Source organism: Kazachstania africana, chromosome 3 (assembly GCF_000304475.1).
Source record: "Kazachstania africana CBS 2517 chromosome 3, complete genome".
Classification (NCBI taxonomy): Eukaryota; Fungi; Ascomycota; class Saccharomycetes; order Saccharomycetales; family Saccharomycetaceae; genus Kazachstania; species Kazachstania africana.
In genome coordinates, this window is record NC_018942.1 from 1,042,111 (window position 1) to 1,062,150 (window position 20,040).

The 20,040-nt window shown below is 37.1% G+C and overlaps 8 protein-coding genes and 1 non-coding gene across 9 annotated transcripts; 4 read left to right on the plus strand and 5 right to left on the minus strand.

Annotated features, from left to right (window-relative positions):
- Window positions 1-386: 386 nt before the first annotated feature.
- Window positions 387-4,886, plus strand: KAFR0C05220 (pleiotropic drug resistance family ABC transporter; the record flags this gene model as incomplete). The annotated part of the gene is made up of 1 exon (XM_003956599.1): window positions 387-4,886. The coding sequence occupies one exon, from the start codon at window positions 387-389 to the stop codon at window positions 4,884-4,886; it is 4,500 nt and encodes a 1,499-aa protein (XP_003956648.1).
- Window positions 4,887-4,993: 107 nt separating this feature from the next.
- ISN1 (IMP 5'-nucleotidase) lies at window positions 4,994-6,421 on the minus strand (the record flags this gene model as incomplete). Its single annotated transcript, XM_003956600.1, has 1 exon — window positions 4,994-6,421. One exon carries the CDS (start codon window positions 6,419-6,421, stop codon window positions 4,994-4,996), a length of 1,428 nt encoding a protein of 475 aa, XP_003956649.1.
- A 217-nt stretch (window positions 6,422-6,638) lies between these two features.
- Window positions 6,639-6,712, minus strand: KAFR0Ctrna16V. Its single transcript has one exon. It is a non-coding gene; the product is annotated as a tRNA-Val (tRNA).
- Window positions 6,713-7,093: 381 nt separating this feature from the next.
- On the minus strand, window positions 7,094-7,930 carry KAFR0C05240 (uncharacterized protein; the record flags this gene model as incomplete). The annotated part of the gene is made up of 1 exon (XM_003956601.1): window positions 7,094-7,930. The coding sequence occupies one exon, from the start codon at window positions 7,928-7,930 to the stop codon at window positions 7,094-7,096; it is 837 nt and encodes a 278-aa protein (XP_003956650.1).
- Window positions 7,931-9,739: 1,809 nt separating this feature from the next.
- Window positions 9,740-11,413, plus strand: PNS1 (Pns1p; the record flags this gene model as incomplete). Its single annotated transcript, XM_003956602.1, has 1 exon — window positions 9,740-11,413. One exon carries the CDS (start codon window positions 9,740-9,742, stop codon window positions 11,411-11,413), a length of 1,674 nt encoding a protein of 557 aa, XP_003956651.1.
- Window positions 11,414-11,570: 157 nt separating this feature from the next.
- On the minus strand, window positions 11,571-14,543 carry MTR10 (mRNA transport regulator MTR10; the record flags this gene model as incomplete). Its single annotated transcript, XM_003956603.1, has 1 exon — window positions 11,571-14,543. The coding sequence occupies one exon, from the start codon at window positions 14,541-14,543 to the stop codon at window positions 11,571-11,573; it is 2,973 nt and encodes a 990-aa protein (XP_003956652.1).
- A 224-nt stretch (window positions 14,544-14,767) lies between these two features.
- SME1 (mRNA splicing protein SME1) lies at window positions 14,768-15,052 on the plus strand (the record flags this gene model as incomplete). Its single annotated transcript, XM_003956604.1, has 1 exon — window positions 14,768-15,052. One exon carries the CDS (start codon window positions 14,768-14,770, stop codon window positions 15,050-15,052), a length of 285 nt encoding a protein of 94 aa, XP_003956653.1.
- A 560-nt stretch (window positions 15,053-15,612) lies between these two features.
- Window positions 15,613-16,527, minus strand: PET123 (mitochondrial 37S ribosomal protein mS26 PET123; the record flags this gene model as incomplete). The annotated part of the gene is made up of 1 exon (XM_003956605.1): window positions 15,613-16,527. One exon carries the CDS (start codon window positions 16,525-16,527, stop codon window positions 15,613-15,615), a length of 915 nt encoding a protein of 304 aa, XP_003956654.1.
- A 1,439-nt stretch (window positions 16,528-17,966) lies between these two features.
- On the plus strand, window positions 17,967-19,664 carry FET4 (Fet4p; the record flags this gene model as incomplete). The annotated part of the gene is made up of 1 exon (XM_003956606.1): window positions 17,967-19,664. One exon carries the CDS (start codon window positions 17,967-17,969, stop codon window positions 19,662-19,664), a length of 1,698 nt encoding a protein of 565 aa, XP_003956655.1.
- Window positions 19,665-20,040: the final 376 nt, after the last annotated feature.

Genomic DNA, 20,040 nt, shown 5'->3' on the forward strand with positions numbered 1-20,040 from the left:
ATAAACTCACTCTAAACTAAAAATAGCTCATGCAGCAAACCCCAGCCTTTAAAGTTTTGGCATGCACGGCTGTGCGGCGATGAATAGCTGGATGCAATATGTCTACCCACGCCATACGAACAGTGGAGAAACAGGAAAGGGCTCCGATGTCATCTCTCCGACGGATAACACCTCGTACAACTTTCTACAGTAGGAGGATCAGATGACTCCAAGGGAACTGTGCGCTGGGATATGAACACTATGAAAATGTAACAAATATTTGATCAACCCTCTCAAAGATATATATACATATACAGGTATGAGATCGATACTTATTAGTGGAAGTACCAATGGATTTTAAAGCCTATAATTCTAGAGCTGAACATAAATATTCTATTTGATTTTCGATGTCAACTCCGAAAGACATAGATGTAAATCTATCTAAGTATGATACGGTACTGTCAAACGACAGTCCATCGAATACATATAATGGCTTTGACGATGAATCAAGAAAGCTGGTACGAAATTTAGCAAAAACTTTAACCTCTAATTTCGAAAGTACAGAGTCCTCCGCACTTTCTTATAATGTTCGCGATACGAATGTCATGATTATGAACCCTTCAGAGCCAGGATATGATAAACGTCTCGATCCCAATAGCGATGAATTTTCAAGTAAATTATGGATCCAGTACTTGGCACACTTATCGTCCACTGATCCGGAGTACTATAAACCATTTTCCTTTGGCTGTACCTGGAAAAATCTCAGTGTGTCGGGCGATTCAGCGGATGTAACCTATCAGTCAACTATTTTCAATGTACCTTTCAAGATACTAGGTAAGGTTTACAGGAGATTCAGACCTGCTAGAGACTCTAACAGTTTCCAAATATTGAAGCCCATGGAAGGCTATTTGGATCCGGGAGAGTTGCTAGTTGTCCTTGGTAGACCTGGATCCGGCTGTACAACATTGTTGAAAACCATATCTTCCAATACACATGGCTTCAGAGTAGATAAAGATAGTGTCATATCTTACAATGGTCTCACGCCTAGAGAAATGAGAAAACACTTTCGTGGTGAAGTAGTGTACAATGCCGAGTCCGATGTACATTTACCACATCTTACAGTTTTCGAAACACTATACACCGTTGCAAGATTAAAGACTCCTACTAATCGTATTAAAGGCGTTGATAGAGATACGTACGCAAGGCATATCACAGATGTCGCAATTGCAACTTATGGTTTGTCCCATACAAAAAATACGAAGGTAGGAAACGCATTAGTTAGAGGTGTTTCCGGTGGTGAAAGGAAACGTGTTTCCATCGCTGAGGTTTCAATATGCGGTTCTAAGTTTCAATGTTGGGATAATGCGACAAGAGGTTTGGATTCTGCTAATGCTCTGGAATTTATAAGAGCTCTGGACACCGAATCATCTCTACTTAAAACTGCAGCCGTTGTCGCAATCTACCAGTGTTCTCAAACCGCTTATGATTTGTTCAATAAGGTTTGCGTATTGAATAAAGGCTATCAAATATATTTTGGCCCTATTGATGAAGCTAAGGGTTACTTCGAATCCATGGGTTATAAATGTCCTGATAGACAAACCACCGCAGATTTCCTAACATCCATAACAAACCCATCAGAAAGAATAGTCAACCCTGAATTCATAGAAAAAGGTATACCCGTCCCACAAACACCTGATGAGATGTATACGTACTGGAAAAGTTCAAGGGAGTATGAAGAACTAATGAAAAAAATTGACATCAGATTATCTGAAAACGAGGATGTCACCCGTAAAATGATGAAAAGTTCTCACGTTGCTAGGCAATCTAAAGGAATAAGATCAGGTTCTCCATACACAGTAAGATACGGGCTACAAGTAAGGTATTTGTTGACAAGGAATTTTTGGAGAATAAGAAACAATATTAGTGTTCCTTTAGTCATGTTTATTGGGAATTCTTCCATGGCATTCATTCTAGGATCCATGTTTTTCAAAGCTATGCAACAAGATAATACTACAACGTTCTATTTTAGGGGTGCAGCCATGTTCTTCGCTATACTGTTCAATTCTTTTTCATGCCTTCTAGAGATTTTCACACTATACGAAGCAAGACCAGTTAGTGAGAAGCATAGAGCATACTCCTTGTATCATCCCAGTGCCGATGCCTTCGCATCAATTTTCTCAGAACTACCAAATAAGATCGTGATTTCTGTTGTTTTCAATATCATTTATTATTTTATGGTTAATTTTAGAAGAACAGCTGGCGCCTTCTTTTTCTATTGGCTAATTAGTCTTGTTGGTGTCTTTGCCATGTCGCATCTGTTCCGGACTGTGGGCTCTTTAACAAAAACGCTATCTGAAGCAATGGTACCCGCGTCAATTTTATTGTTATCAATGTCAATGTATGCAGGATTTGCTATCCCCAAGACGAAAATGCTGGGCTGGTCCAAGTGGATATGGTATATCAACCCAATTGCTTATTTATTTGAATCTCTTATGGTAAATGAATTTCATGGTCGGGAATTCCAATGTGCCAACTTTATCCCAAGTGGTCCTACCTATTCAAATGCTACTGGAGATGAGAGGAGCTGTTCTACTTTAGGTGCTATCCCTGGAAGTTCCTATGTGCTAGGTGACAATTATTTAAGGCAAAGTTACGATTATCTTTATCAACACAAATGGAGAGGCTTTGGTATTGGCTTAGCTTATGCTGTATTTTTCTTAGTCGTGTATTTAATCGTCTGTGAATTCAATGAAGGTGCGAAACAGAAAGGTGAAATGCTCGTATTCCCACATGGAGTATTAAAAAAGCTGAAGAAAAGAGGGGTGCTATCTGATGATGATAAACGTGACTTTGAAAAGGGTAGTTTTGATGCTACCAACCATGATCTTATCAAAGATAGTGAAAGTACTGATGAGAGTAGTACAAATGGGGCAAGGCTACTCAAGTCGCAAGCTGTTTTTCATTGGAGAAATTTATGCTACGATATTCCCATAAAACATGGAACGAGAAGGCTATTGGATAATGTCGATGGTTGGGTCAAACCAGGCACATTAACTGCTTTAATGGGTGCTTCTGGTGCTGGTAAGACTACTTTATTGGATTGCTTGGCTGAGAGAGTTACTATGGGTGTTATCACCGGTGATGTTTTGGTTGATGGTCGTCCTCGTGATGAGTCATTCCCAAGATCTATTGGTTATTGTCAACAACAAGATTTACATTTGAAGACATCGACTGTGAGAGAATCTCTAAGATTCTCAGCATACTTACGTCAACCAGCAGAAGTTTCTGTTGAAGAAAAGGATGCTTACGTTGAGGAAGTCATCAAGATTTTAGAAATGGAAAAGTACGCTGACGCTGTTGTTGGTGTTGCTGGTGAAGGTTTGAATGTTGAACAAAGAAAGAGATTGACTATTGGTGTTGAACTTGCTGCCAAGCCTAAATTATTAGTTTTCTTAGATGAACCTACGTCCGGTTTAGATTCCCAAACTGCATGGTCTATTTGTCAATTAATGAGAAAGTTAGCCAGTCATGGTCAAGCCATCCTGTGTACCATCCATCAACCATCTGCTATTTTGATGCAAGAATTTGACCGTCTGTTATTCTTACAGGATGGCGGACAAACCACTTATTTTGGTGAGTTAGGCGACGGATGTTGTACCATGATTGATTATTTCGAGCGTAATGGTGCACACAAATGCCCGATAGGCGCGAACCCAGCTGAATGGATGTTAGAAGTTGTTGGTGCTGCTCCAGGTTCCCAGGCTACCCAAGATTACTTTAAAATTTGGAGGAATTCAGAAGAATTTAAAGCTGTCCATAAAGAATTAGATAGTCTGGAGAAAGAATCAAACTTAAGACCTGAAGGTATCACAACTGATCATGCAGAATTTGCCACATCTATTCCATATCAAATACGATTAGTTAGCGCGCGTTTGTTCCAACAATATATCAGGGCTCCTGAATATTTATGGTCCAAGTTTGGTCTAACAATTGTCGATGAACTTTTCATTGGGTTCACTTTCTTCAAAGCAGGTACTTCGTTACAAGGTTTACAAAATCAAATGTTAGCTGCATTCATGTTCACAGTCGTTTTCAATCCATTATTACAACAATATCTTCCATCATTTGTCCAACAAAGAGACTTATACGAAGCCAGAGAACGTCCTTCTAGAACTTTCTCCTGGAAAGCCTTCATTGTTTCCCAGATTTTAGTTGAGGCGCCATGTAACTTCTTAGCTGGTACATTAGCATACTTCATTTACTACTATCCAATTGGGTTCTACGAAAATGCTTCATTTGCTGGTCAATTACATGAAAGAGGTGCCTTATTCTGGCTATTCTCAACTGGTTTCTATGTCTTCGTTGGTTCCATGGGTTTCTTAACTGTTTCATTTAACGAAGTTGCCCAAAATGCTGCAGGTATAGCTAGCTTGATGTTTGTCATGTGTACTACATTCTGCGGTGTCCTTGCAACACCTGAGGTTATGCCTGGATTTTGGATTTTCATGTATAGGCTATCACCATTGACCTATTTTGTTCAGGGGTTCCTTGCTACTGGTTTAGCAAACGCTAAGATCCAATGTTCTGAAAAAGAGTTTATAGTTTTTTCACCTCCCAGTGGTATGAATTGTGGTCAATATATGGAGCAATATATTACCAACACAGGCACTGGCTATCTCGAAGATTCAGAATCTACTTCGACTTGTGAATTCTGTCAATTTTCTTACACTAATGACTTCTTAGCCTCTGTCAACTCATTTTATTCCCAAAGATGGAGAAACTGGGGCATCTTCATATGTTACATCGCCTTTAATTATATGGCGGGCATATTTTTATACTGGCTAGCTAGGGTGCCAAAGAAATCTAGCGGTTTAAAGAGAAAAATACGTAAGAATGAACTTTCTTGAATGAAACAACTCATTGCATTATTATTACAATAAATATATATTCGATATATGGATAATTTGGATTCATGACATACAGCTGAGTAAAACTTATATAAGAATACTGGATTTCAATCCTTAGTTAGCCTGTTCAATACATCTACGGTATCTTGAGGAGAGGCAATCCATAAAGTTGTACCAGCTAATCTGGCTTTAAAGTCATTTGCCGACCCCATTGGAGCAAATTGGTCGCCTACATGTAATGTTTCACATGGTTGAATTGGATTTTCTGTATCATAATATTTTTGCAAAGAATAAATCCCCAAATTCTTGCCTCCGATGTCACACCAAACATCACTACCACCATCAAAACAGCTAAATTGTATACGGCTGGATGGTGGATAACTCTCAAGTGTACTTTGCAACGTCAAAACAATTTCCTCTAATTGTTCCCGAGATAATTTTACTGGAATATTCTTCTGTAAACTTTTATCGAATCTTTTGCCAGGAACAATGCCCACCGCCCTCTTTTTCCTTATGATAGGAACTTCGGAAGGCAGATTCAATCTTTTCTTTAGAGTGTGCAATGTTTTCTCTGCGAAGTCTAATGTGTCCTGAATATCATTTTCAGACCAAACTTTCATTATATCTAAGGACCAGATATCTTTTTCAATGGATTTGAAACCAAAAAGTTTAGTGTCATTAATATTCTCGTCACTACTATTTATATTATCGTTTCCATCAATTCCAGCCACTGGCTCTTCCTCCACAACTTCGTCATTCAACTTGTCAACCTCATAGTAACGGAAGAGGTAATTTGATTCACCACCCATAATAGTCAAACTACATTTTTGTTCCTTCGATAATTCTTTATTATTGTATAGGTAGTTAATTAAACCATGTAGTCTTCTTTCGTAAGCACTAGCTTCATCATAACCGGCGGCAGTTACGATCCCAACGTTCACGTTTGCCTTCAATAACTTAACAATGTATGGAATAACAGGGTTACTTTCGTATAATGAACCACCATCTTCATATAAGGTAACGTCACCATCAAATGTAACGAGTCGTAATGGTTTACCTATTCTGGGGCCTAATTTTTTTTGTTTGACAAAGTGGAAAATTTGAGCAGTATTCAGTATGTGTCTTACATCGTTGAAACTCGGTGCAATCATTCTTCTGGAAGAAATAGCCTTCACAGAATCTTCCCATAAGAATGCTTTTTCTAGTGGTAGTTCAGTGAAAAAAGTCCCAATAGTTGGAACTAAAAGATTAAGCCTTGACTTTCCGAGTGATGATTTGTTCAAATAATTCGAATCATTATTCTCCACCCTTAAATCATACTCAATTTTGTTCTTTATCAACTGTTCTACATCTTTCAATATTTCAGCATATTGTGATTTAATTCGTTGGGTTGTGGCTAAATCATCAGTATCTTCTTCATCATGAGAAACTGCATGGAGAACGAAAGGTGTAGCTAAAAGGCCTTTGATCCATTCTATGAATTCATCTTTACGATGACTTTTTAGATGATATTCTACCCTGTATCTTGACGACATGTTAATGCCAGTCTAGTCTTTGTCAGGTTAGTTTTTTGCCACTAAAGGAACAAATGTATAAGTAAATAGGAGATGATAAAACTTCATTAGGGCAGATTATGTAGACTTTTAGGGGAAATCACTACTTTAAAGAGAAACTGCTCCCAATACGGAAAGTATCGCCAAAAATGGATATTTAAAGAAAAAAATAAGACATTTATTTCCCAAGAAAAAAAATTGATTTCGCCCAGGATCGAACTGGGGACGTTCTGCGTGTTAAGCAGATGCCATAACCAACTAGACCACGAAACCGTATTTTCTTGTGAAATTGTTGTAACATAGACTGGGAAAATACAACATTAAGCTCTAAATTCGTGTGACTGTTTTCCCAGAATCAAAACCTAGACACCCGCTGTTCAATTTCTTAAACTGAATATTTCACATTATTGAATTTGGTTGAATATTGGTGAAAACTTTTCATAGACGCAACTTTTGTCATCTTGAAGAATTCCACACTATAGAAAGGAATTCGTCATATTTATTTATATTTATATATTTAATTTCTTTTTTTTTTTTTTTTATATCTCATGTACGAAGCCTGGTACTTTCATAGGTCAGCGCACCAAGTGTTAATCCATCATATACATTATTCCGCTAGTGCTCAGGCCTCATAGTATTACCGGCTAGTTCTTGTCAAAACTTGCCTTGAGCTATGATATTATTCAGCTTAAAAGCGGCGTTCCACTCATCTATGTTTGATGCCGCGCACGCTACCCGCTTCGATTCTGAGGTATAGCATGAATCTCCTGATAGTGTCCCGAACCACGAATAAGCTTTGCGCTTAGTGCACGCTGTCTTCGATTTGGATGGGACGGAAAAGGTCCTTGAGTCACCTTTAGAACATCTATGGTGAGGCCAGGATTCGTAGTAGAGAGTTACGATATTGGGGTTTTCGACAACATATGACGCGAATGAGTTCATGTTATTGTCTTGGCACATGTCGGTGGCGTCAACGAATAACTCATGGTTGGTACAGCTTTTATCTTCTGCCATGAGACCATAATAATACCCCTGCACTTGGCCTCTTCTCACCACTGTGTCGTTACTGATGGTTGCCTCTGTTTTGCTTAGCGTTGAGGGTTGATACCTGCCTGGAGCCGGTAGGCCGGGAGTACTCGTGATTAAATCACCTATAGTACCGTAGTACTGCACGTCGTTATCGTAGTAATCGCTAGCTGTACTCGCCCACATGTCATTTGGTCCGTAGAGCGACGTACATCCAGTTAGGCCCTGTAGCATAGCGTCTTTTGCCTGCGACGAGTTATTATACTTCAAATGATAAAACCCGTCTGTTGCCATCCCGACCATTGTCGAGTTAGCTATACCAACTATTTGAAGGCAACGAAGAACGTTGTAAACTGCGGCGTCTGGCCTGGTGCCATTCCCAAAAGGTACGTCTGGATAATGTAGAGTGGCCGATGCTAGAGCAATGAGTGTTGAAAAAAAAGTGAGGGTCTTAGCTGGTAGCATCCTAATTTTTCATCTTTATTTAATTTTATATTTTATTATAAGTAAATATAATATTATGAACAAAGTGATGAATTGAAGACTTCCTTTTATAGTGTGGCATTCTTCAATATGGGTAAAGTTGCGTCCATGAAAAGTTTTCACTAATATTTGAATATATTGCGAAATCCTAAATTTAATCAGTTGACAAATGGTGCACTGGTTTTGTTGTAGGTGTCTTGGTGTGTAAAAACAGTCGAAAGACTTACAGCTCAATGTTGTAATGTTCCAGTTTATGTTACAACAAAATATATAATTAAAAAAGTTCTTCTTGTAACAGTAACCTTCGCATTATTTCCATCCTCGAATTTATAATTTTGCTGAAGGTGCTAGATAATGCTAGACAAAGCTAGATGATGCTAAGCCTCGATTATAGAAGATATCTGGACGGAAACGTCCCAGGAACTATCGTTACCTTCGTTATTGTTGTTGATAGTATTATTAGACATGATAAGCCTGTAAGAGTATAAGTTCTTGTTTTTGTTTATAAAGTCGTAATAAGTCGATATTCTTTTTCTATGTAATACACATAAAGTAACGACGGTAATGAAATAGCCCAGAAAGTTCCGTTCTTATTCCATTCGTTGTATACTAATTGGATTGGAACCAATTCCATCAAGAATCGATTACTAATGAAGAATGTTGATGAAACTGACTCATGTATAATCCCTCACAGCTTCGTACGAGCGAGACTAATAGAATCCGTAATACTAGACTTCTGCTCAAGGCTTGTCTTATATTACAATCAGTACCTCAAATATTCATCCTAGATATCTTCTATAATTGAGGCTTACTATCATCTAGCACCTTCAGCAAGATTATATTTTATAGAGACAGTTTTCAATTATCTTACAGACGCAGCTTCTCAACGATTACGAATATATCAAACCAAGGTAAAACTCCGGCCGATAACCGTCCTACTTTCATTCAATAATATACTAACAATACAATAATGGATTGCGAAGACTACAGCTATAATAGATTTAGTACGATAAGATCACGCATTAGTAACTTAGGATGTTAACTGTCAAATCACTGGGCGTGTACTCTAGAGAAATAATTAAGGAGATTGCAGGACAACATGGAGAAGAATGTATGTTTACGCCCCAGGATGAATTGAAAACGTATATAGATCTCATCTTATTACTACAACATGGAGTCGCATGAATCATACACCTCGGAATGAAATGGGAGGGTCCTGCTAAGTAGTTTGAAATCAAGATCAGCTGACTAGCAATTCTATACGAACAAATGCCATAGGTGCACCTTTCAAATATAGCAACATTCAGGCCTGCCCCGCTAGAAAGTCGACGGTCGTGAGACTCCATTGGGGGTTCATCGCTCAATTTGCTTTTCTGAGGTCGCATTATCGAATGACGCCAAGCACAGAAGGGAAACCCAAACCGCGCGCCAGTCTCAGCCCACCGAGACATTTTATTCTTCCAATATTGCCCTTTATAACCCTTTGAAAGTTACAAAATGTTGATAATAATGACGATAGTGGCATTGCGTATGTGGGTCGTGGCACATCTATGTTACACACGAAAATACTGAGAAGTCGGAATGTACTCACAGGAGCATGTGGGATCGAGAATTTAATAAAGGTTGAAGGGTTTCTTTTATTTTTGCTCTTGAATAATTGATACACACATATATATACGTATGGAAATATAAATACTTACATATTATTTGATATAGACTATCCTAAGGTTTATCTTTTCTTGGATAACTACAGTACTATTAAATATATATAATTGCAATCAGATTGTAGTAATGGCTTCTGAAAAAGTTAACGAGGCCCCACAGCATCCACCTCCCGCATATGTTCCCAACAAGGAGGAACATTACTCAAACCCTTCCACTTCTAGTGAAGGAACACGATATCAGCAACAAAGTCAACAAAATCAGCAAAATCAACCCCCCATCCAGCAGGCTAATCAAAATCAGTATAATTTCAGGCAAGACCAATATTATAACTTACAATCCCAAACAAGTGGCGCACCCATTGGATCATTCCAAGACGCTTTTCCAACAGATGAAGAAAAGAAGAAGATAAAATTCAACGATTGGCCTTTTACAATTTTCTTCATTATCTGTGTCTTCGGTTTCGTTGCTATTGCAGGTATAACATTACGCTCATGGGCACGGACTTATTCTGCAACAGGTTCTGGCATTTATACTTCAACTAATACTGGTACAATGAATACAAATTCTGCAATTCTTCTGGTTTTTTCATGTGCAATTGCCTTATTTTTTGCCTTCTTGGGCATTCTCTTATGTAGATTATGCCCAAGGTTCTTTATTATAACAGGGATGGTAGTGAATATTATAGCGGCACTGGGAACTGCAATTATGTACATGTCTCTAAAATATTGGTCCGCAGGAATTACCTTCCTGGTATTCACTTTTTTCACAGCATGGTGTTACTGGGGGATGAGATCAAGAATCCCACTCACCGTGAATATACTGAAAATTGTTATTGACGCCATGAAAAAGTGCCCACAAACTTTAATCATATCTACAATCGGCACCTTGGTTGCTACCGCTTTTGCGCTTCTATTTTCTGCAGTCATCGTAGCCACTTACATTAAATATGATCCAAGTAATACCAACCCAGGTTGTGACGTCTCCGGAGGAGGATGTTCACATGCAAAATTGATAGGTATTTTAGTAGTTGTATTCTTCTGTGGTTACTACATTACCGAAGTTATTAGGAATATAATCCACGTAACCGTTTCAGGTGTCTTTGGTTCATGGTATTACATGTATAAATCCGATCAGGGCATGCCAAGATGGCCCGCTCTCGGTGCTTTCAAGAGAGCAATGACCTATTCATTTGGCTCAATATGTTTTGGCTCTTTAATCGTCTCAATTATTGATACTATAAGACAGTTACTAAATTTACTTAGACAAGGTAGTCTCACCAACCAAAATTTTGGCAATTGGTCGCAGATTGTTTTTATGGTTATTGATTGGATAATTGGCCTTCTAAGATGGTTAGCACAATATTTTAATCACTATGCCTACTCATTTATAGCTCTCTATGGTAAACCATACCTAAAGGCTGCAAAGGAAACGTGGTACATGATTAGAGAAAAAGGTATTGATGCATTGATTAATGATAACCTAGTTAACGTTGCACTAGGGTTTTACACTTTGTTTGCAAGTTACATCTCATGTCTCTTTGCTTTCTTATATTTGAGATTCACCTCACCTGGCTACAATTCAGGTGGTGATTTCAATGCTCCTTTAATGGCCTTTTCCTTCGTCATTGCCCTTCAAATTTGCAATATCGCCAACGAAGTTATAAGATCTGGCGTCGCTACTTTCTTTATCGCATTAGGTAACGATCCTGAAGTGTTTCAGAGGTCATATCCAGATAAGTTCGATGCCATTTTCAGAAGTTATCCACAGGTTTTGCAAAAATTGAGCCACCAAAATGTTTAGGATAAACGACAGTTTAAAAAGCTACTTCTGTATCTTGATTCATATCATTCAAACTGATCACATTCGTAATAACTAATTATTTAATTATCTCGTCTAGATGTAATTATTTTATTATATCATGTCTTACATATAAGGTTTCTAAATGATATTAGGTACTCTACTCTACTCTACGTGTTACATTTTTTCTCAGATACCACTGGACAAAATTTCTAATTCCTTCTCTTATTTTTCTGTAATTTCTTTGAGTTAATCCATCCACAACCGCTTTATTCAAAATTTCCTTTTCTTTATGTGTAGTTTCATTCAATTTAGAGAACACTTCAGTGAGCCATTCGGAACAAATCAATGCATTGTTATTATTTGCTTCAGTAGCTAGTCTTAGCAACTTCACTATGCAACCAATAGCATCTGAATGGGAATTTGACTCAAACGTTGTGAGTAAACCTAAAAATATAACGTAATTTATACGAGAGCCCCTTTTGATAACTACTTCGTTTATAATTTGACTTCTCCATTCATCTGGGACATACTCTATACTCAATGTCGAAATTGGAGGTGTCTTGAAACCCCATGAGACCGTATCATCTAGACAACGTAGGATATAAACATATGCATCGTAATTTTCTAGTTTGTTTATACTTTCTATTGCTACATCAATTACACTGCCAAGCAGTTCAGTGGATAGGATAAATTCTTTTGGGAAAAACATAACCAGGTCAGAAACCATGGCAAAGAAGTCCATTATAATTTCATAATAATTATTTAATTGAATTTTATTCATCTTGCTGAAATTTACAATGAATGTTTTACATTGAGATAATGCAAATTGCCACACAGACTCTCTCAGAGCAATTGGGATAGGAAACGAATCGTCATCTCCAAATATTACTATAATTGAACCAGAACACCATAAAAATGAACCATATCCAGTAGTTGCATAGCCTTGGACTAAGAATTCGGCAACTGAACCTAGTATAGGTTCGCAGAAAACATGGAATCTCTCGAATAATCTTCTCAAAAATTTAGTGCTTCTTTCCACAATAATTATATCTTTAAATCCACTTTCATTGACCAGTAAAACTCTAATAGCATTCCAGATTTTTTCAATTTGCGGTAGCAATGGTTCGACACCTTGTTGTGGGTATTCATACTTGGGTTTCAATTCCTCAAAAAATGCGTAAAATAGGTCAATCTTATCTGCAATAAGTTTGCTCAAATTACTATTCGAAGAATTTATTTTCCATTCGGTCACTAATTGTCCAAGTTTTGCCAAATTATCATCAACTAACTTGCCAAACGTCTCACTTATTGATTCAATTGGCTGATTGTTAATAACTGCACTTAGCCCTTGACATAGTTCAAATTGTGATTCTATGTCCTTGGAAAGAACATCCTGAATTACAAAGTAAAATTCGGTCAATTGGTCGATGTAGGAACTTAATAAACTTGAACAATCTGAGCAAAAGTACATCAATGCATGAGATGATGCAGTTATAATATCCTTCATTTCATCGGTGACATTGTTTGAATCAACTTGTTGGAATCCTTTGAATATGTACTGTAATTGCATTTCCAGAGTTTCAGGATGTTTTGCAGTCCATTCTGTGTAACGGCCTAACACTAATGTTGAGGCATACCTTAGCTTAGGGTGTTCAGGTAAATTGCAAAGAATTTGAAAAATTTCAGGTAGAAGTTTATTTTCTGATAACGATATCTCTTGTGCCATAGTTCTCAATGAAAATAATGGAGCTTCCAAATTCTGCCAATTTATGGAATTCGTTCCAGCAATGGTCAAACTGCTTAATGCTTGCTTTATCTTTATTAATGGTTGTTCCAAGGCGTTATTGGTCCCTACAACAGCTGTACAATCTTTCAAAACATCTCCCATATGGTATCTAAATTCTTTGAACTTGTCTTCACCTTCTTTAGAATCAAAATGGTCAGGAGGGTACTGAAGATGCTCAATAATACCGTTAATTAACTCAATAAATGTTGGAGTATAAACTGCCTTGGCATTTTGGTATCTTGGCAATACAAAATTTTGTTTCAAACTAAACCAACAGGGAAATGAATACGATACAACATCCAAATCTGGATTTTTACAAGTCAGCATTAGTAACATGGAAATGAGAGGTTGAAAAAACTCTGGGGATTTTGCAATAAATATAACCCAAGCTTCTATAGCCTCTACAAATAGTCTAGTCATTCCCTCAAGAATTTCTGGATCTATTCCTTCTTCAACTTGTAGCTTTGATAAGGTCTGAATATTTGGCAAAATATTTCTTTGTAATCCAATCAGTTGTTCGAAGAGTGTCATAATCAATTGTTCATTTGTTGTATCACGACTTTCCTTTAAAATACCACATAAACAGTCAACAGCAGCTTCAAACACACTACTATCTGCATTGGCGCCAGTGTGATTTAACGACTCGAAGACCAGAGATATCAGAGGTTGTACTTGGAACAACTGATCGATTGAAAATTCAAAAGACCATGATGTAAAACAACGCAGCACACTCTCTAGAGTGATGTCCATGGCAAAGTTTGTACTTTGAGCTCTGGAGTCTTTTAAAATTTCCGTACAGGATATCAGAAACTTCAAAATGTCCTCAGCAATAGTGTCAACTAGTTCATGAACCCTGGAATTATATTCGTCTTCAGTAAGCGGAATTGAACCAATGTCGAATGTTTCTTCAGGTAATATTTGGAAAAAGCTTAGTAGTAATCCAGGGTATGGATTTAACACATTGATGATTTCAGCAATAGGGCTTCTCCATTCCAAAAATTGAATGGCCAAACGTGCTAGAGCAACATTTAACTGAGTTATCACTAGTTTTTGAGTATGCATTGTTAATAATCGCAAAAGGGAATCCTTAAATTGTACGAGATTTCTTTCCAATTGGCTCAGATCGTAAGTAACCTTATTCCTTATGGTTTGTGCTGCAAAAATATGCAGCTCCAGATTGGAAGCACCTTCAACGTTTGAAAGAGCTTCATGACAGGTATTCCACGCTTCTTTGGATCTTTGAAACTGTTCTAGATAATGCAATGCTTCATTTTTCTTATTTTGTGATGCACCAGAAGATAAAATGTGCAAAGTATTCTGTAAATCAGCTAATTGCATGGACATGACTGTTTAGATAAACCCAGATAAAGTCTGTGGCTGGATTATTTGTGTATCAATCGTTTGCAAAATGATCAAAAATTTTTCAATTAGAGTTATTTTTTTTTTTTTTTGTATATTGAAAAAAATTATTGGAATATATTGTAATCCAAGATAGTTGATATTTAATTGATATACAAGAATACACTATAAGCCACAATAAAAATAGTAATTTATAAGAGAGTTTTCTGATGTCTACAAGCAAACCAAAGGCCCATGTACCTCCAATAAACTGTATTTTCAATTATCTCCAGCAGCAAGTCCCTGTAACTTTCTGGTTATATGAACAGGTCGGTATAAGAATAAGAGGTAAAATTAGAGGGTTTGATGAATTCATGAACATAGTCATTGATGATGCAGTAGAAATACCTGTGGATTCAACAACAGGAACAGAGCAGGTGGATAAGGGGATCAAGCTGGGCAGGATATTACTGAAAGGTGATAATATAACGCTGATAACGTCAATAGATGAATAATTTAGAGCAAAACCTTTTAACGGTATGCACTATAGCTTTAAAAAAGCAGGTATCTGTAGCAATGTTTTCAATAGTCTCTGGATAACATCTCATTCGAAGTCGTGTCATTGGTTTTCTTGTAAGGAAATCTTGTATGTACAAGTTTACTTCTACGCAGATATATATGTAGTTACCTGTCTATATCAGGGCACATTCTATATAGGCTCGCCTTTCTTTTTATTGAAAGATACATCCAAAACTGTAATTTTTATTGTAATATGATTGCTTACGTAAATCATCAGCTGCGACTATTTCAACTTTATGTTGAAATTACTTACCTATTTCCGAAAGGATGAGAAGCTATTTTAGTCTATTCGATAGCAAGAAAATAGTTGACCATGCCTTTTTTGTATGTTTCTACCCGTTGCTCTCCACACGATTTTGAATATATACTAGTCTGTCCATTTGTTCTTTTAAATGAATTAATTCCAGGAAAAAGAGGAGAGATACTATATTGATCTATTTACAAGTTTTGAAGAATTTCTGGGGAAATGGCTATAGACCCCCTTACCTTCATTATATTACTTCTCAGGAATTTGATCTAGTTGATCAGCGGTTTGTTTCTTTAAAATTTGTTTTGTAAGTTCAACTGCTTCAGCAAACTTCTTTGTATTATTGTTCAGGTAATCTTCAACCATAGGCAGACCTGGGTGTTTAGTGTCTATTGAACCAAACAATGCATCACTAATCTTATCTTCCAATTGTTGTTGTTTTACATCGTCTTGAACATCAAGTAGGGACAGTATAGGATAGCTCTTACGTTCGAAGATTTCGTTTATTTTTTGGATCAGTTGCTCTTCAGTGACGATATAATCGTCCAACTCATAATATAACTTTAACAATTTCTCGAGTTTATTTTCCTTACCTTTTAGCTCATTGAGTTCTCTATTATATTGCCTCTTCATAGAAAGGATTTTTTTTTCCTCTTGCGTTCGAGGTACCACTAATGGTTGGTTCAATATGTGTTCTAAAGATGGAACTGTCAAATCAGAGGACTTCGATTGCATTGTCAATGCTTTCCGTTTCTCCATCTCTAATTCTAGAAGTTTCGTCCTTTCTCTTATTAGTCTTTCTCGTTTCAACAATCTTCGTTCCTCCAATCTCAACGCCTCAGCCAAGTATGTTCTTCGTAACTCTGCCTTCTTCATTTGACTCAGTTTCTTATCGCTGATGTTTTCAGGCACTACTGTAGGAGTATGGATTGATTCTTGAATCATTTGCTCGACATTTACAAATTTAGTCGGTTTAGGAAACCTACTCGAGCCATTAGGATGCATAATCCCATCTGCGTAGCCTACTCCCTTCGGACCTTTTGAAATGGTCGGCTGTGTCTTCTCAATGGCAAGTTGCTGTTTGGTCGTAGGGTATTTCAAGACTGATCTAGCAACGGGTAAAATCCCACTTTTGTAACCATATTTTGCTATACCTTTCCCCATTGTATTTATTGTTAATATTAACTGAAACGACAAGTATTTAGAATGCTCCTGACTTATAAGTGATGTTGTTCTCAACCAAATACAGGGAAGCTGGCCGGTCAAAGAAATATGGTCTTTTTCTCTTTAATTGACCGTTAAGCGAATTCCACGCAGTAAGTAACAAGCAAGATAGCGATGCCCATTACCCTGCGCTTCTTGTTGAAGCTATTGCTAGTATGAAGCGCATAGTATATTTAATATTCAGATATTTATGTGCAATTGCCTATTACGATCTAGGTTCTGTTTGATAATGCACTACTTAGTGCAGAAGCCAGGGAGTTAGGGTATGCGTTATTTACAGTGGATAGCTCCATGTGCAATGTACAAAATCTCCCTGTAATACGATGAAAAGATTACTTGTGATAGCATTCCAGTATGTGTCCTTCAAGTTAAGGGAGGCGTGTCTTATTCACATTCATTTTTGATAAGAATATGTATCAAGGTGATTATAACTTTTAAAACTGCACCCGGAAAATGTAACATACGCACAGATTTGGAGGAATCATATGCATGTTACCATTTTGCTAATAGTTACAGTCGTCGGCTATAATTAAGAAAAGGCCTTCTATGTATGTTGAAAATACAGCAATGTCGGGGCCATGTAACCAATAATTGACCCATGGCGCATAATCATGCTGTTTTATTTTTAACAAAAGTGAAATAATGCGAGTTTAAGATCAAAACAATGGTGCAGTTTTAGTAGGAACAATATTGGTTTTTTCCTGATGATCCTTTGCGTCAAGAGTTTATTATTATGCTTAAAGGGACCCTTTCTAGGTGTATTATAGTTGACACCTCTGATTCCGATGATTCAGCCTTCCCCATTTCTAAATATTGGAAGAAATTTTACATTCTTCTCACAGGAACGAATACTCCCATTATTCGTGACAAGCGTTCTCTCGAGATCACCTTTGAAGTACTATTACCTCGAGCCATGTTAATTTTGCACTCCTGGATTTGTTCGATTGAATGACGAATTGTTCATTTGTACGCAATAACTTACTGTGAAATGTTTTCGCTGTGTGCCCGTCGCATGGAAAAAAAAGTAGGAAAGGACGAATTCATGCTGTTAGAAGAATTTTGTCATATACAAGAAATGGTCATGAATTCCGCAAAAATAGCTAAGTTCGTTCAGTAGTCGTCTTTTCTATGGTAACGATAAGTTGTTAGTTAAGCTATTGATAGCTGCATTAAATCTTCGAGTTTAATTTTTTCTTTTTATCAAACTTTTTCGAACTGTCTTGAAATAAATGGCTGAGTGTTCTAGATATATAATGTGGTACCAAAGTACTCATGTCGTTCGCATCGAAACATTACTTTTTCTTTTCTAGTAATTGAATTTCCCTCTAATCCTTATTTCAATGTGACTTTAGGTAATAGTCTACTGGAAAGTTCAAATAATGGGTAGAATATCGGAATTTTTCGGCAATCCTGGTGTTAGACCAGATCTTCATCATCGTGCTCCAATACATGGAGCTTCTTCCACTATTAAATGTGAAGATCCGTCAGATCTTTTAAGAGAAGAAGACGAAGAGGAGAAAGATTTAAAGGAACAACTTTATCAGGTCAATTCACTTAGCGATGTCAGCACTACAGCAGAACTGACGATGGTTAATCTTGAAGCAGACGGGACTGTCTTCACCGATCGTGGGTTCACTGGATTGGATAGAGGGTGGACAGATAAGATTTTAGATAAGTTTGTGTCTTGGGCTGGTACCCAATTCGTGTTTCTTATCATGTGGGCAATATTAATTATCTGGATTATTGTTGGTGCCGTTTATGGTGGACCAGACGTTTGGCAAGTTGTTATGCAGGACGGGCAGTCTATTCAAAGTTACATTTGGGACACTCTCTTAATGAGACAACAATTGAATAGTTCTCATGACCAAGTCCTTGTTTGTTGCCAATTGAGATCTCGTATTAGTACATTCAAACGTTTCATGGGACGGAGAATTGCCCAACTCAAGTCACACGAAAGTGGTAATAATGAAATAGATGAGACGAAACAATTTGATCATACTAATGTCATAAATAAAATTGACCTAGATACCAACGTCATCAAAGGGAACCTTCCCGTAGAGAATTGGTACGATAAACTAAGTTCTACTGCTTCAAATTTAACTGGTTCAGTTCCAACTATGGTAATCTTCTGGTTAGGCGTAATTGTCTGGATTATTTGTGGTGTTATACCTAAGAATGCTGGTAATTCACCACCATATACGGGAAGAACTTCAGGTAGCAATCCTGAGTTAGCAAGATTCAGCGATACTTGGCAAATGTACATCAATACCGCAGTAGCTGTTTCATTGTTGATCTGTACGTCGTTTTTACAAAATATTAGGGCAAGACATGACAAATATATCTCAAAGTTTTTGTTAGCCACATTTGAAATCGATGAGAAAATTGAAACTAAGCTTAGAGAACATTTTCATGATTTTGAAACTTCAAATCCAGTGGTTACCATTTATTCCAACAAGAGAAGCTGGGGAGAAAAAATAATTGATTGGTACGCTGATATTATTGGTACTGGTGTCGGTGTGGTCATTGCTATCGCAGCCTTTGTTGTTTGGCTATGTATTGGTAGTACATTGCATTGGGATGATAACTGGTGGTTAATTATTGGTACTTACACAGGTTTAGTTGGTTTCTTAGATGGATTTGTGATTAGACAAGTTTATTTCAGAATTATTGCACATGAAGAATATAACTATAAGCTAGTCGCTGAGAAAGATATGGAATTGTTTGAAATTTTGGGACTAACTTGCCCAGAAGAATTCAATGGAGAACCAGCAAAACCATTAAAGTTATCCCTAAGTTATAAGTTATCATCATGGGTCAATCACCTCTGTTCCACTCAATGGAGTGTTCTTGCCTCTATTATTATAATTTTAGGGTTAATTATTGCTGCATCTGCTTTACTATGGAGTACTACTGCACAACTATTTGTCAATTCGCCAACAATGATCATTGAAGAATTTTTCTTGATTGTTCTACTTCAAGCTCATAATTGGGCCGATCAGCAGAGAAGAGTTGAAGTTTCAGCTTTATTGGTTCGTAGACATATTTTGCTTTCTTATGTCAACGAATTGTTTGATTAACTGAGAAGATTTAGAATTATCAGCATTAGATAGAATATAGTGTTAGTTATTTTTCTGATAAAATAGGATTAATGTTTTGTTTTGAGTGTGCATGTTAAATATTGTGTAGTTCATTTTTGCAACTCCAGACTACTTTGTTCAGAATATAAACTATACAGTCAACAATTTGCCAATACATTAAACAGTACGTACAAGTATAAGACGACGTATTTGACAAATGCCATGTGACACATACGGTATTAAATATACTGCAAGTGACGCTACGGACAGAATGGCTCTTGCAAATCAGTACGTCATCCTCTCACGACGGAAGAAAAGACACACGGCCATCAGCCGCAAGGACGACCCAAACTGGCACTCATCATCCAAGCTGAAC